A 16574-nucleotide genomic window follows, 5' to 3' on the forward strand; every position below is an offset into this window, starting at 1 on the left:
TGTACTTGAAATGTGCAGTGGTGTGTGTGTGCGTGTGCATGTGCGTGTGCATGTGTGTGCGTGTGCGTGTGCGTGTGCATGTATGTGTGTGTGTGTGTGTGTGTGTATGTGTTATGATGAAACCAGTCATTATTTCTAGGATTCTCTCTTTAATGTACTGAGAGTTGTTATTTGTCTGTGACCATGTCTACTTATTGAGAACTACTGAATTCTATTATATACTATATTTCTTAAAAGCATTGGTGAGCAACCAGGGCAGTGTTGCTGCTGAGAGACATCTGGGACATGTCTAGGGTCTTTCTGGTTATCATAATTTGGGGGAGGGGTCAGACTGTCATCTACTGAGTAGTGCCAAGGATATTGTTATTCATTTCACAATGTCTAGGGCATACACCCCGATAACAGTTACCAGTCCTGTGAGCCAAAAGCTCTGAGATCTAGTAAGTACTTGTCTTAAAGGAATTCATTTAAAAAATAAGCATTTCATTTTATTTATAAAAATTACTAACAAATGTTTTGAAATATGTAGATAAATTTTCATCACATGATCTTATAGAGATATGCAAGATATATAGCTTTTTGGCAATTGTTTTATGTGACAAATGAGTTTTGGGGAACTGATATTATAGAATCATTAAGGGCCTTATAGAGACACTGGCATCTTTTATCTAAGGTTGCCTCTGTTTTGAATAAGGTGTCATTTCTGCTTGAGATTTTTGAGATTTCTAGGATCTCAAGAAATAACTTAAAGAGTAGCTATTATCTAATGATTTTTACCCATACCAGGCACATAATCTGACACTTCTAAATGCTTCATTATTTAATCCTTAGCACAACTTCATAGTCATTGTAAATCTCCTTTCACAGCTGATGTAACAGAAACTTGAGGTAGTATTGCTACTTCCATAAAATCAAATACTAGAAAATGAAAAGACTGGGATGTAAGCCCTCATCATTACTTCCTCTGCATGATGCTATCTACGGAGATACCTCAGCTTCTTAACCATCAAACAAATGCACCTCACAGTATGGGAGGAAAAATAAATGGGGGAAGACCAGGAATCTTCTCACATATAATGTATCTACATTACACCATGTATCTCCTCTTCGGTGGGGTTTGCTCATGCCTTGAAAGAACTGTAGAAGTGCTTTATATAAGTCCTCCATCACCTAGATGATGCAGGTAAAGAGGAAACCAGCTTGTCCTAAAATTACTCAGATCATTTAAAGAGGAATGAGGTTTAAACACACACACACACACACAAAATATTTAGGCTTCAAAAAATAAAAAGAACTGGTTCCTGCTGCATCCAGCTGGAGAGTCACCCACTATACTGCTTAATCTATACACATCTCATGGTCATTTATCATTATGCTTTCCATAAATCTCCCCCAAACTGTTTTTTATATAATCAGGAGACATTTGTAAAGGTCAGTTGGGTCAAGAATATCATGTTTGAGTCTAACTTAATTAATTATGGGTGTCTTTTCTAAGGAAATGCTCTAGAGTTTTATCGTGGAGTCTTTGTGATGTTTCTGGCTTTATTTCTCAAGGAAAGTTCATCTCTGAGTTACCAACTACTGTGACACACCAGAGGAGGGTCACATAAATGTGGTATTTGTGGATTTATGGCACATCCAGATTAGTATGTGAATAAGAAATATTAGTAAGGAATCTGTATGGTCCCTATTTCTTCTTCACAATGCTCACAGCACAGCAAGAGGTGGGACCTGCAAGCTAAAACTTCTTCTACAAGGAAACACTTTGTTTCTCCTTCATCATATAGGACCCAGGTGTTCAGATATAGTAGATTGTGCTACTTTGAGTTTTTCCACATTCCAGAAAACACAAAAACTTCCTTTTCTTTTTAGACACTTTATACACTACAAATGACATATTCCAAATATAACCTCATATTTTAAATCTCTGTTCTCTGCTTTTCTGGCAGAAAATACTAACCATTAAAACTGCATGGTTACTTTCCAACTACGAAGGTGTATTTCCTTTGAGGAATATATTTTATTTCTGTAACTTCATCTCCAAAAGCCAGTTAACCTGAGCTCTTTTTAGTATGCACAACAACAGCAGCAGCAGCAGCAACACCCAGGAATCATCTCAGAACTGACATTCTCAAATAACCCTTGGGGTTGACTCAGAAATGAACTTACACCCTGTCACCATGTTTTCTAATGTTGCCATACATCATGATTGGGGTGAAGGGGGGCTATGGGGATGTGTTGCTCTAGATTAGGTTCTTTCCCTATTCTAAATATTAAGAGTTAGGGGACTGTTTTTAAAGGGTTCTAAGCCATGATTTCTTCAAAGTCAGACAACTGCTTCATCTGCTCAATCTGCATAGAATGCCTTCGAAGGAGTTTCTTTTTACTTCTCAAGTCAACTCTCTTTGGTGAATTTGGAGCAACAGGAGCCATAGATTTTAAGCCACTAGCAAGTGGGGAAGCTGGTTTGTTGCTGGCTCTAATATCTGGGATAGGTGGATTTAAATTCACATTTAAAGGGGGCAGAAAGCCAGGCCTCGTGTGAGCAATGCGGTCGAGTAAGAGAGTTCCAGAACCTCTTCTTTCTAGGAGATGAGGTGGCCTGCGGCGAACTGAGGTGGGAGATGTGCTTGGTACAACATCCAGGGACTCCCGGGAGCCATGGAAAAGAGACAAGTGGGAGCTGTTGAGCTTCTTTCTATCTAAAGGTCCTTTGCCTGACTCAAGGGATATAGAGTTGGGTGGGTCACCCACTGGCTGTATGTCTAAGTCATAAAGGTCATTTTCCAACAGCTTGAGAGATGCTGGATCTTTCAGAGTTGAGGGTCCTGGTGGACACATCCCACTCTTTTCTTGGTCAAGAGGAAGTGTTCCTCTCCTGGCCAGACGTGGATGGGGAGCCTGGCCTTTCTCATAAGCTGCTTTCCACGAAACTGGTGTTGAAGCTGAAACCTTCAGAACTTGTTCCTGGACTGTGGGGAAGAGGGTAGGGTCTTTACTGTCAATGCTGTTGGTTCTGGAGAGGGGCCCCCTTTTAGGGAAGGTCACATCATTGATGCTCCTGATGACCTCATTGTCTGCGCTTGTGCCATGGGTCTCATCCTGGCGTGTGGCAGCAGCCAGCACAGAAGGAGCAATCAAGCCCCAGGGTTCAGACTGGAGTCGTTTCAATTGGGGCAAACGGGCCCTTTTGAGGCTAGACACTTTCCTGGTGGGTGATCCAGGCTCATTAAGGACCTTAGAAGTGCTACAGCCACTTTGGTGTCCTGTCTGCAGGATGAAGAAGTCATCATCCTTTTCACTGGGTGAAGAAGCCAGGCCAGAAGTCTTCAGTTCAACATCAGAAGGAGTTGTACACAGTGGTGGTGACTGTCTATCTTCCACTTTGGGTGATGGAGGGACATTGAGATACTGCTTGGTGGTTTTGGTGCCTGAAGATGATTTGTCTGTTGTTATAATAATCACTTCCTTACCTTTGGCTTTGCAGGCATCAAGGAGATGCTTCAGTGCATCCTTGTCATCTGCATTTATTGCATAAACCAGAGCTGAGGCCCCAGTTCGATCCTCAAGACTGGGGTCTGCTCCATTTTCCAGCAGTAAGGACACCACTTCTCCCCCAGCCCTTCTGATGCAAGCATGGATGAGAGCAGTCTTACCAGACTTATCCTGGATATTGGGGTCTGCCCTGTTGTCTAACAGATATTTCACCATCTTAGACTTGCTAATGCTTTGCTGGTCCACGTGTTTGGTAATGCATGCCACCATGAGAGCTGTTTCTCCTTTGTCATTGCTTTCATTGATGTAAGCTCCCCCTTCTAAGAGGAGTCTGGTCAATCGAAGCCTCCCTAGCCACACAGCTTTTAAGAGAGAGTTTCCATCAGTCCTCAACTCAGTGTCATCATCCATCATGGTGTCTATAACTTAGGGTCTCTGAGCCACAGGGGTAATCAGACCTAGCAAGAAAAGAAAAAGGGAAAGCATTAATTTACTGCTATTCTATGCAGAATGATTATTTCAAAGTCTAGGTACGATCATATCCTGGCTTGATTCTAAGCTATATTGCCTGAACTAGGTTATCTAATGCCTATGAGAGAGTCCCCTCGTCTATAATGGGGAAGAAAATAGTAGTTACTTATTCTTAGGGTTATTCTGAAGATTTCTTCAGATGGTGTATATAAAACACTTGGCCAGGGCTAGAGCACTAGCTCAACAGTTAAGAGCACATGTTACTTGTTCAGAGGACCCTGGTTTGAATCCCAGAACCTACTTGGTAGCTCACAGTAATCCATAAGTCCAGTTGTTCCAGGGTATACATCTGATATGGATACATAAAGGCAAAAACACTCACACACATAAAATAAAATGAATAAGTCTAAAATATAGATAAAACACCCACAAACATACAACCAACTGACCAAAATGTCAAGCAAACAGTAACTATTTTTAGAATGCAAGATATGGTTGTGTTGACTACTCCATTAATACAAATATAGAAATTTAAGTTCCCTTAGGAAATAAACGTTCATATCTGTTTTATTTTTCACTGTTGGATCCTTGGCATTTGGCAGTGATTCACATATAATGAGTAGGCTACTTCACAAATAATTATTAAAGGCATTGTTATTGATGTGCATCTGAAAAGCTATTAGAAAATACACCAACATGTTGATTGTATTCTAGGTAATAATAAGCCTAGGGAGGGATTCAATTTTTTTCTTTTTGTTATGTTCCTAAAATAAATATGTATCACTATGATCATCGAAAGAAAGCTATAACAAATATATAAAATAAAATCACTATAACTATCCTTTTCCAGGCTCTAGTCCCTACTTTCCCAGCAGATGTCAGAATTCTCATTTACAAATAGGGATGGATGGGCATGCCAGCATCTATGTCCTGGCCAGCCTGTGAGTACCAATTCCATTGACTGATGTCTGCAACAATGACCTTTCCATGTGGACATTCTGGGTATCCAGTTCCTACTGAACTAGTGATCTGTAGCTTCCTCCTTATCTGACCCACAGCAGTCTTTCTCTTCCAGTACCACTCAAAGTCATGGCTTCTGAGCTTCTGTTTGTTTATGGAATTAGAAGACAAAGCTTTCTTGGCTGAAGTTGAAACAAGATGGACATTTAAAATAAACATTAATCCACAAGTCATACACGTCTCAGTCATACAAGGAGGAGGACCTGAATTTAATCACCATAACCCATTTAAAAAGATGGACATAGTAAAGCACACTTGTAACCCTAGAAATGGGGAGGTGACAACAGAAGGATCTCCAAGGCTTGGTAACCAGCCATCATAGCCTAATTGGTGAACCTCAGCTCTTAGTGAGAGACCTTGCCTCAAAAAAATAAGTGGATGTCTCCTTAGAAATAATATCCAAGATTGACCTATGGCCTCTTCACACTCATGCACACATGTGAAGACACACACACCATCATCACCACCACATTAAGAGGAAGAGACTCCATTCATCCATCCTATCTCCTGAAAGCACTCTCCTTTAAAAGTAACAGCATCAACAGCCATGTCTATATCTCCCTGCTTCGGTGCATGCCCACTGCTTCAGATGCATTCTACAGAAGATGCTGAGTATAACCTCCTGCCATTGTGCATATATGTTTCTATGAGAGGTTGATATATCGACATGCCTATATTTCCATCTCCTTCCTCATCTCATCCCCCTTTCCTTTAATAGCTTATTGATCTTTATCCCCTTCCTCCCCCAATCTTTGTGTGTGTGTGTGTGTGTGTGTGTGTGTGTGTGTGTTTCTCTCTCACTCTCCTGCTATTATAAAGATCTCCTTAATGGTGAGCTATCTATGATGGCTATGTTAAAATCTTGAATTATTCAATATTCAATAAACTTCTTAGTCTCCATGCTCTGGAGTCCAAAAGCAGAATTTCCAAGCATTAACCAATGAAAACACTTCTCATTTCATCACAGAAGCCCATCTTCCTCTGATTCCAGCTCACCTTCCAGAATCATCCCCTACAATGCCAGTTCTTCTCACATTCTGCCTATCTTAAAATGTAACTGTTTCTTAAATAATGCCTGCTATCCCCCCTCCTGGCACTACTCTTGTTTCTAACTACAAGGACTCCCTGCTCTTCTTTAATTATTCATCATTCTCCAAACATCAGCCCAAGTGCTACTTCCTTTGTAATCAAGAGAAAAATCAATCAAGGTCCAAGAGGAAAAGTTGAGTAAAATTACTATGACTCATATCTACACTATATAAAGAACTCCTCCAAATCACTTCCTCCAAAAAAAGATACACAAATGACCCAAGAGCTTTACGTGATCATCAAGGGTACTCAACCTCATTACTACCATAAGAAAATCAAATCAAAGCACAAGGTACCACTCAATGTTGCACAGAATAGTAACCCAAAGGATGCAGGAAGTCAGAGCCCATCAAGAACCTGCTGGAGTATAAATAGCTACTACTTTACTAAATTAAAGCCTACATCCTGATCCAGTCATCCCATGCCTAGGTTGATACGTGTGGTAAGCTATAAACCATGGCTAAATTCTCTTGTCCTGGTATATGTGTGAAGAGTTGGCCAGTAAAATGGGCAAAATAACACTGTCACTTTTTAGTAAAGCCTTCATAGGCCTTGAAACATCTATATTTTCCCTCTTGGAACCCAGCTGCTTTAGGAGGAAGACTGGGATATCCTACCAGAAATGTCTAATAACTTCTTGAATGTAGGTGAGACCATTTTATCTGTGTAAACCTAAATACCTCTCAGGTAATTGTAACTGAGTAAACCAACCAATAAGCTAAGAGGACAGTTGGAAAAAGAATTCTCTCTCCTAAGGTTTTTTGTTGTTGTTGTTGTTATTTTTGGTTGTTTGTTTGTCTTTGCCTTTAGAGTACAAAAAAAGGCACTGTAGAAGACTTTCAGTTAATTAATGTGATTTTTCTCTCTGTTCATTCATTCATCACCAAACATAGCCTGTATACTGATGTCAGATATGAAGATAAAGAGATTATGGAATGCAGACATTTATAATTTAGAAGAAAGATAATAGTAGTATGCTTGCCATGTACCAAGCAATGTGCTGAGTAATGACAATATTTTTATACATTGCCACTTAATCCTTACAACAATAACATGCAATGGACAGTAATATTGTCCCTTTCTTAAGCTGAATTTTAAACTGGGTGTTGTCATGGAGATAAAGCTACTTCTCTAAAGCTACGTAAGTAGCAGGTTAGAGGGTTAGAATTTGAATCCAGCAGTCTCACCTCAAAGTCCATGTTCTTGCCTCTGTGTGAAATAATTGTAGTTTGATATAGTAATTCCAAGAATAGAGGATGAATATACAGCAGGGAGAGATGAATACCATGAGGAACTAAAGATTCAGATTAGGAAAGGATTGTTAATGAACACACAATTGGGATAGCCCTTGAAAAGGGTGGATGGGAGTTTCTTGAACCAAAATATGGAAGACACTACACCTAGGGTTATAAAGGAAAAGGTAGCATAGCATAGAAACTTAGAGAACCTTGTGGTAGATAGTCAGGAGTAAAGGGGCACAGGCATTGGTGGTGAGATAACTGGTGGGACCGGCAACACCCTTTAGACTGTTGTCCTGAAAGTAGAAGCTGGTATGTGAAAATATCAAAGAGTGGAAAGGTGTAATAGAAAAGGTGACATAGAGCCGGGCGTGGTGGCGCAAGCCTTTAATCCCAGCACTCAGGAGGCAGAGGCAGGTGGATTTCTGAGTTCAAGGCCAGCCTGGTCTACAAAGTGAGCTCCAGGACAGCCAGGGCTATACAGAGAAACCCTGTCTCGTAAAACCAAAAAAAAAAAAAAAAAAAAAAAAAAAAAAAAAAAAGAAAAGGTGACATAATCATTGGTGAGAGGGTGGGAATGGATTGGAAGCACTGTAGGAGCCTGTGGGGGCGAAAAGAATTGGGGATACCACATTACAGAGGCTGAGGCTCACTGAAGCTGGAGAAAATCAGGAAGGTGGAACTGGCCAGTAATATATTTGATGGGAGAGTCAACCAAAACCTGGGATTTTTTTAATTGAAATGTGTCTTCTGTTGTCCCCACAAAGTGAATGCTAAGCAGACCTAATGCTGAGAAGACAGGGCACTTATTAGGGTCTCTAAACTTGCATCTCTCACTGGAAACAGCTAATATGGCCTCTGAATTTTGAAATCCTATCACCTTGACTGCCCTATGGACCATTATTTTATCTTTAAAACATTACCCTATGCTGGGTCAGTAAAGCACTTGCCTTCCAAACATGAGGACCTGAATTTAGGACCCAGAATTCCTATGAAAAAGAAGGGTAGGTTGGACTGCACTTAGCAACCCAGTGTTGGGGAGGCAGAGACAGAAAGATCTCTGGTGTTCCCAGAATATCCAGGTAGCCCATTTCAGGATTTCCAGGCCAAAGATAGATGCTGTCTCCTGACCTGCCCACTACACACACCTCTCTATCATCCTTTAGATTTTAACTTATTTAACGTAACTATGATGAAGACTCACAGGACTTTCAAGGCATCAGGGCTACAAAATAAATGCCAAAGACTAAACACCGTCAACATCCAAAAGTTAAATCACGTACTGTCTGGTTGGCATGACAGAGTATGAGTGTATACCATCTTTGTCTTGAAGTCTTTCTGTTATTTTGTTGTCCTTGAAACTATAGAATTGTGTCCCTTGTTCAATCTTCATGATTAAAAGTAGGAACTAAAAATAATAGGCTTTGAGCCATTTTCTCTTTGAACCTAGAATCTTTCATTACCACATCTTTCTAAGTCTTTAGTCTGAGTATATCAGACCATGTCTACAAATTAAAGGCCTGAGAGCCATGTGGCCCACAGTCATCATGCCACAGTTTGACTGGCAGGACATTTTAAATGTTCTTAGGTTTGCTTACTTGATTTTCTGTGTGTGAATGTTTTGCTTGAATGTGTGCCTATGTACCATGTGCATGCCAGGTACCTAAGAAGGTCAGCAGAGTATGTGCAATGGCTGTGAGGTGACATACAGGATTGAGAATAGAACCTGGGTCCTCCGCAAGAACATGCATCCTTAACTGCTCAGCCATCTCTTCAGCCCTTGGCATATTTTAATTGTTGTATTTGAATATGTTGGGGAGAATTACTCATTACTCAGCATGAGAAAACCCTATCATTCTCTATAGTCTTAAAACTAGAGTCTTTCATACACTTGTGACTTATCTGGGTCCTATAGGGTCAGGGGTTTGCACAAAAGCAAAGGGCCATCATGCCATTGCTTTGCCATTTCTCACCCTTCCTACTGCTGACCTCTTCACAGTTGTTAGAAGTCTCAAATAAAACAATAAATGCAGAGGCTTTTCTCCCCAGAAAGTTTAAGGTGCATATGGTCATGTGAGCCATCATATATTGCTTTGGTAAAGATGTGATGTTGGAATATCATTTACTTCATGGCTACTCTCAAATTTCCAGTTATCATTGCTCATTTGTCATATAAGCAGATATTTTAATCTGAGAGAGGTTATGCAAAAGAAAAATGTCTATAAACTATTTGTGAATATCTTTACAATTAGTAATGCCTTACTGAAATGGCTTAGGTAAATTTTGCTCTAAATGACCCAAAGCAGGCTTCTAGGACTTTTTAATAAACATTTTATAGTCATTTGTTTCTGCCTATAGTTTCATCTTGTCTCCCCTTTACTTTTTCAACTACTACTGAATATAAGCCCGGTATCTTGTGACTCTTTAAAGATGGTTTTGAGATCATTTGAACCAAAATAGAATATAACTAATATAAATGTATTAGGTTGATTCAAAGTTAGTTTATAAGTCACATGTTAGTACTATCTAAATATGTTCAGTGTTGAAATTACCAAAATCCACACTCCTAAGGAAGTACCAGTCCCAGGCAGGAGGGCTACAAAACAAAGATGCCAAAGAGCTGTCTAGAATTTCAGCTCTGTTGCTAGGTAGGTACATAAGGCATTGGAATTCAGACCCAGGATCCTTCTGCCAAATGAGTAGAATAACTCCAAGTCCCGACTACTTCACAGTATTATTATAAGGATCAAATGGTAGGCAATATGCAAAGGTCCTGCAAGAAGTCCTGCTTTAAAAATCCCAAATAGAGCCGGGCGTGGTGGCGCACGCCTTTAATCCCAGCACTCGGGAGGCAGAGGCAGGCGGATTTCTGAGTTCGAGGCCAGCCTGGTCTACAAAGTGAGTTCCAGGACAGCCAGAGCTACACAGAGAAACCCTGTCTCGAAAAACCACACACACACACAAAAAATCCCAAATAGTTACTACACTGTATTAATCTTGTCACACATCCCATCCATGGGGCCTTGCCCTGCTCTGAACCCAAGTATAACAGTATTGTGCATGACTGCCTTTTACACCTCCTGTTCTGTCCTCACTAATTCCACCAACCACAATTAAAATTCAATGAACATGAACACACACACACACACACACACACAGAGAGAGAGAGAGAGAGAGACAGAGAGAGAGAGGGAGGGGGGGAGGGAGGGAGGGAGGGAGAGAGAGAGAGAGAGAGAGAGAGAGAGAGAGAGAGAGAGAGAGAGAGAGAGAGAGAGAGAGATTCTGCCAGGGAACCACTATCCTAATGCTAACATTTTTAATTCATTATTAATTTTTGAAACAGGATCTTATATATCTTAATGTCCTCAAAATCACATGTAAGGGAGGATGGCCTTGAACTTCTGGTCCTCCTGCCTCCCCCTTCAGAGTATTAGATTGCAGTCATGCCGGCTCCATGCCTGGTTTTACAGATTCTGGGAGTCTTACCCAGGGTTTTCAGCATGCTGGGCAAACTTCCTACCAACTGAGCTGCAGCCCCAAACACTGGTCCTTAATTAAGACATATACAGTAACTTTGTCCAAAGGTACAGTACTACAACTCTGGCCTCATTCTGTCCATGCTAACCCCCCCTTCAGAGCTGTCGCACAAAGGCACTTGGCTCAGGCTTATGGTTCCACTTGTGCAGGCTGGGGTGGAGTTTAAGATTCAGTCTGCTGTAACAGTCCCTGTTTGTATAAACTTGGACAAGCTTCTTAGTCACTCTTGCTTCATTTCTCGACTGAAAAATGGGAATAAAAATAGCATAGAAATGGAACTATTATTGTTATATAAAATTATACAATCTATATAGAGCATTTGGCACCGGGTGTTGGCATGCGGTAAGTGACTTATAAAAGATAAGTACTTTGGAAAGTTTGGATACACCCTCCCAAACAGAGGAGGCCACTTCGTTTAGCTGCAGCATTCGCGGAACCTTGGAAAGATACCTTTGCACTCCGCCCCTTCCTTCTGTAGTCACAGGAAGCAGTTAGAAGCCGATTAAAAACTGAACTTCACAAATATTCTTCTTTTTGGTTCAAGAGCCCCGTCTTGCCAAACCCAGGGAGTCACCGCCCACCATGCAGAGGTAACTGCGGAGGAGCTAAACAGAGCCTCTGGCTCAAAGCGGCAGGGGTGGAGGAGGAAGAGGGCTCTGTCCGAAGTGCTGAAACCCGGGGTGTGGCTGCGCCTGGTGTATGGGAGTCCATTGCTATCAGTGTCTTTGGGTCCCTTCCTGAGGACTGATTATGGGTGGGGGTGGGGGTGGCGGAGTCAGGTGAAGTCAGAGCCGTAAATGCTCCTTCCATCATTTCACAGAAATTCTCAGACACATACATTTTACAATTTTGTGCACATTTTCAGAATCACACCTTGTCTTTGCCCACTCCCCACAGGTTTATGCAAAAAACGTAAGGCTTTGCTTCAGTTTTAGTTCCTATAAAAACCCAGACGCCCAACAGCCAGCCCCCAATCTGCAACCATTTCCTACAAAAGTCCCTGGCTCCTACGCATGTCATCCCCACACGTTAATGCAAATATATATATTTTACATTAAATCCTTTCATTCCAGTCTCCCACAATTTCCTGTGATAAAAACAGGCTCTCTCCTACCAGCCCCGCCTCCTGCCCTGGCTAGAAAACGCAGACTTACTTCTGGGGAGACTCTAGACTCACCTAGGTGACCAGCAGAAAGCCTTTGAGGTGCACTTAACCAGTGGGGAAGCTTACCTGCTTACCCAGAGATGCTACCTTGGTCCAGGACTTGGACAGTGCCATCACTTCCACAGCACCTCCTCCTGCGGCTTCAGGTTGGCTCCAGGAGGGCTCTGCCTGTCTGAAGCAGAGCCAGAAGCTGAACTAGCCCTGTCCTCCTGGATGCCGTTGAATGACTTGCTCAGAACCTCTTCAAGGGCCACAAATGAAACCTCTGTGCCAATTATTCGAATCACCCTGATCTTCCAACTTGTGGCGGCCAAGGAGAAAGAAGTATTTAATAAGAGAAAGAAGTATTAAAGAAATGTGAGGATGCTCCCTAGACTGCAGCTTCTAGCTGCAGAGCTCCTGCGCAGCCCAGTCCTGCAGCTTGGCTTCTGCTGGCTGGCTCCACTGCTGCCCGCTGGCGCCCGAGAAAGGCTCTCCAGCCGGGAACAGAGAGGGCTGTGTGGGTGGGTGTGAGCGAGGAAGCTGAAAGGAGGGGGCAGTGAGGGTGGGGGAGGTGCCTACCTGCCCCTGTGGGGAAAGGAGCCGCTGCCCCGCCCCCTTGTCCCTAGTTCTCCTTGGAATCAGACTTGCTCAACAACTTCTCAGGAGCCTTTGAGCCCCTGGTGTATTTGCGCAAGTGGAGAGTGTATGCCTTGGGGTCTGGAGATTTGAACGGACCTTTCCAAAGTCTGTCACCGGTAGGGATTCAAACTCGTGTCTGCTTTGCTTTTCCTATGGCTCTGCCTACTTCAGATTTCCTTGATAAACTTGTGATAAACTTGCGATCTCAGGATGACAGTCCACAATGAGAGGATCTGATTTTTTTGTGTGGTGGCTCCCGCATGGCTACTTCTGGATTGCATCAACTCCAACCGTTAACCCACCTCCTTCCTACTTCTATGACTTCCCATGGAGTCAACACTAAACAATTTTTAGTTATCTTTTAACTAAATTAATTCATAGCTACTGCATATTATTCAAAGCGGAGAACGGTTTTAGCAAGTGGGTGCCTCCTTCCATTGAGCCCTGTAGACTCCTTTCCCCACTAGTCAGCTTCCCAGAGGTAAGTTGAATTTTCTTCTAAATTTCATGCACACATAGCATTGATTTACCCTACCCCAAAATGTCCTACTTCTTGACATAATTTTAGTGATTTCTATATTTCTTGAAATTATTTCATTTATATGTTCAACTTTCCAGCACAAAGTTTCAAAGTATTGCCTTGCCATTTTAGTATGTATGTATGTATGTATGTATGTATGTATGTATGTATGTATGTATGTATGTATGTCTCTGACACTGTTCCGAGAAAATCCTCTTTGCTTTCCTAATACTTTCTGTTGAAATTTTCTATCACTTCTCTTTTACTTATTTTAAAACCAAACTTACTAGATAGCTATCAATGTTACTGATCTTTTAAATGGATCAATATTATTTCCTACTGTGCCTTTATTAGTCAGCAGTGCCATAGTACTACACATAGAAGTTTCCACTCAGTCCCCATAATTTTTTAATGACTTGAGTTCTGTTTATGGAGTCCCCTTAATCCCAGTAAAAGTTAGTATAGTTACTTCTACATTTCCCATCTTGCTAAGCGAGACTTTCTACCCCAGAATCTCAACAGTGTTTCTTTCCCTAAATGTTTCCATGGTTTGTAACTATTATATTTGTGCAAAGGAGTAATGCAGAGGTTAGAAGCCAATTGTTCCACGACACCTCTGAAAAATCCATTCCCCCATCCCCTGATTTAGATACCCGACAGTGTTGCTGTAGGGTTAGGGGTTGGGGCTAGGGTCTGCAAACTGTACTAGCATAGTCTGTCCTTTTTGTGCAAGCATATTGCTGTATTCAAATTGTTTATTTACATAAGGGTAGTTTATTCTACTCCTATGAATAAAATGGTGCTTGTTCGAGATAGCTGATCATTCATTGAGTGATACCAACCTAAAGGATGATTCTGCCAACATCCCAGTTACCCCCTCAGAAACATTTCAATTATTAACATGGTTATCTACTCATTGAGAGTCCCTTAGATGGCCCTCAAAAACCACCTGTGCCTCGTGGATTTTTAAAAGGACAGATGATTTTTATTTTTACCTTGGTTGAGTCAATTTTGAGTAGTGTGTATTTGCTTAGAAAAAAAAGATAGACCATGTCTTTCATATTTTCAAACTGTAGTTTCAGTTACAAGTTATCCTTTCACAATTACTCACCTTGGAACCAAGTCTTTTGCCCCCTTTCATCGTCACTGTCCTGTACTCACACATGACCTTTGCTACCTGTAACTAGTATTATTTTGCTGTCTTTGAATTGTATGACTTGCATAATTTCCCTTTTATAGTCTACTTATATGGCCATTTCAAAAATATTCAATAAGCATTTTCTCTAAGTTTCTATGGAAAAGTGGCATTTTATGTGTAAATGTGTAGAGGTATCCTTTCCATGTCTGTTATGCACCCTAAGGCAGTAGCCTATTGACTGAGAGCACATATCATGGAGACGAACTGCCTGCATCTGAATCCCAGTTCTATCCTTACTAACAATGGCATCTCTGGTGAAAAAAAAAATAAAAAAAAACCAAAAAACCTGAACTTCTTCATGCCCCAGTTTGCTGTTGTGTAAAATAGGATAAATTACTGCGTCTATGTGTGTTCATATTTCTGTTAGCATTTAATCTATTAATATTTTTAAACAATTTTTTAAAAATAGTATCCCAGGATATTTGAAAGATTTTTTTTTTTTTGCAAAAAAAAATCTGGGCTATAGTGACCTCATTTGCCCTCTTTGGTACGCTTAGATTCAGCTATGAACAAGACAAACATATTCTCTGCTTTTACAGGCGGGACCTGCTGAGGATATCTGAGCTTTGTTTATGGATTTCCCCCACCCCCATAAAAGTTTGTATAGTCACTCCTACATTTCCTGTCTTTCTAAGAACGGCTCTCTCTCTCTCTCTCTCTCTCTCTCTCTCTCTCTCTCTCTCTCTCTCTCTCTCTCTCTCTCTCTCTTTCTCTCTCTCCCTCTCTCCCCCTCTCTCTTTCTCTCTCTTTCTCTCTCTCCCTCCCTCCCTCCCTCTCTCTCTCTCTCTCTCTCTCCCTCTCCCCCTATGTGTATGTATGTGCATTTTTCTATTCTATGCTGTCAATGTCATATGTGCCACTATGAAGCAAAGGCTCTTTGCAAACTACTCTAAGTCTGCTTGTCAGCAAATAATGCCGCCACTTCCTTCCACTGGAACTGGAGCCAGTTGATTAATCACAACAGCAATAACAATGCTTTAAAATTAATAATAAAAGCAATTCAATTTTAATAATCCATATTGCTGGTCCCCTCCAGCCAAAAGCATTAGACTATGGGGTCTGTCAATTCTTATTTTTTTTCCCTGTGTGCTATTTTGAGTCCTATAGACTGTCCCTATATCTTGACCTGTTGTGCCTGCTTTCCTCTAGCAGTTTTACAATTTCAGGTTTTAGAAGACACTTCAAACTGACTTTTCTGTAGGATGAAAGCTGTAGCTCACATTTCGCTCCTTTCTACATGGATGTGCTTTCCCCCCGCCCCCCAGCACAATTTGTTGCATCTTTTTTCCTATGCTGTTTCAACACTTTCCTCAAAGATGAGGTGCCTGTGGCCACGTGGGTTTATTTCTGGTCATCAGTTCTATTCCACTGTTATGTGTCTAGTTTTGTGCCATGATGTTGACTGTGGCTCTGTAAAATAATTAATGAGTAGGTATTGAGATGCATCTACCACTACTCTTTCTGCTTAGGGTTGTTTTGGCTATTTGCTGTGTTTCACTATGAACTTTCAGGCTGCTTTTGCAGATGCTGTTAGAGTTTTGACTGAGAAGTTCAACGAATATATAGAATTCTTTAAGTGATGCAGCCATTTCATAATACGAATTCTACCAACCCATGAGCAAGGAAGGTCTTTCTGTCTCCTAGTGTCTTCTTCAATTTCTTCAGTATCTTAAAGTTTTCATTATAGATATTCTTATGTAACTTTTTAAACATTTATTTACTCTATATGTATGTTTGTACAGCATATGTAGAAGTCAGAGGATAACTTGCAGAAACTTGTTTTCTCATTCTACCATGAGGACCTGGGGATGAACTCAGGTTGTTAGACTTGGCAGCAAGTGTCCTACCTGCTGAGCCATCTTAATGGCCCAATTCCTTACATAATTTTAAGGGTGTTATAAATAGTATCATTTTATTGATGTCTTTCTTAATAAGTTCATTACTGGCATTCAGAAAAGCTGTTGACCTAGCTGCTGTTGCCTCTTCCCCTTCTTCCTCTTCTTCCCCTTCTTCCCCTTCTTCCCCTTCTTCCCCTTCTTCCCCTTCTTCCCCTTCTTCCCCTTCTTCCCCTTCTTCCCCTTCTTCCCCTTCTTCCCCTTCTTCCCCTTCTTCCCCTTCTTCCCCTTCTTCCCCTTCTTCCCCTTCTTCCCCTTCCCCTCCTTCCCCTTCCCCTCCTTCCCCTTCCCCTCTTTCCCCTTCTTCTGGATTTTAATATTTTGT

The 16574-nt window shown here is 41.3% G+C and overlaps 1 protein-coding gene across 1 annotated transcript; it reads right to left on the minus strand.

Annotated features, from left to right (window-relative positions):
- Window positions 1-521: 521 nt before the first annotated feature.
- Ankrd34c (ankyrin repeat domain 34C) lies at window positions 522-12447 on the minus strand. The gene is made up of 2 exons (XM_029481972.2): window positions 12082-12447; window positions 522-3953 (listed from the first exon to the last, which is right to left on the minus strand). Exon 2 carries the CDS (start codon window positions 3907-3909, stop codon window positions 2305-2307), a length of 1605 nt encoding a protein of 534 aa, XP_029337832.2. The 5' UTR covers window positions 3910-3953; window positions 12082-12447; the 3' UTR covers window positions 522-2304.
- Window positions 12448-16574: the final 4127 nt, after the last annotated feature.

Source organism: Mus caroli, unplaced genomic scaffold, assembly GCF_978045245.1.
Source record: "Mus caroli unplaced genomic scaffold, Mus_caroli_1 scaffold_11, whole genome shotgun sequence".
NCBI classification, from domain to species: Eukaryota; Metazoa; Chordata; class Mammalia; order Rodentia; family Muridae; genus Mus; species Mus caroli.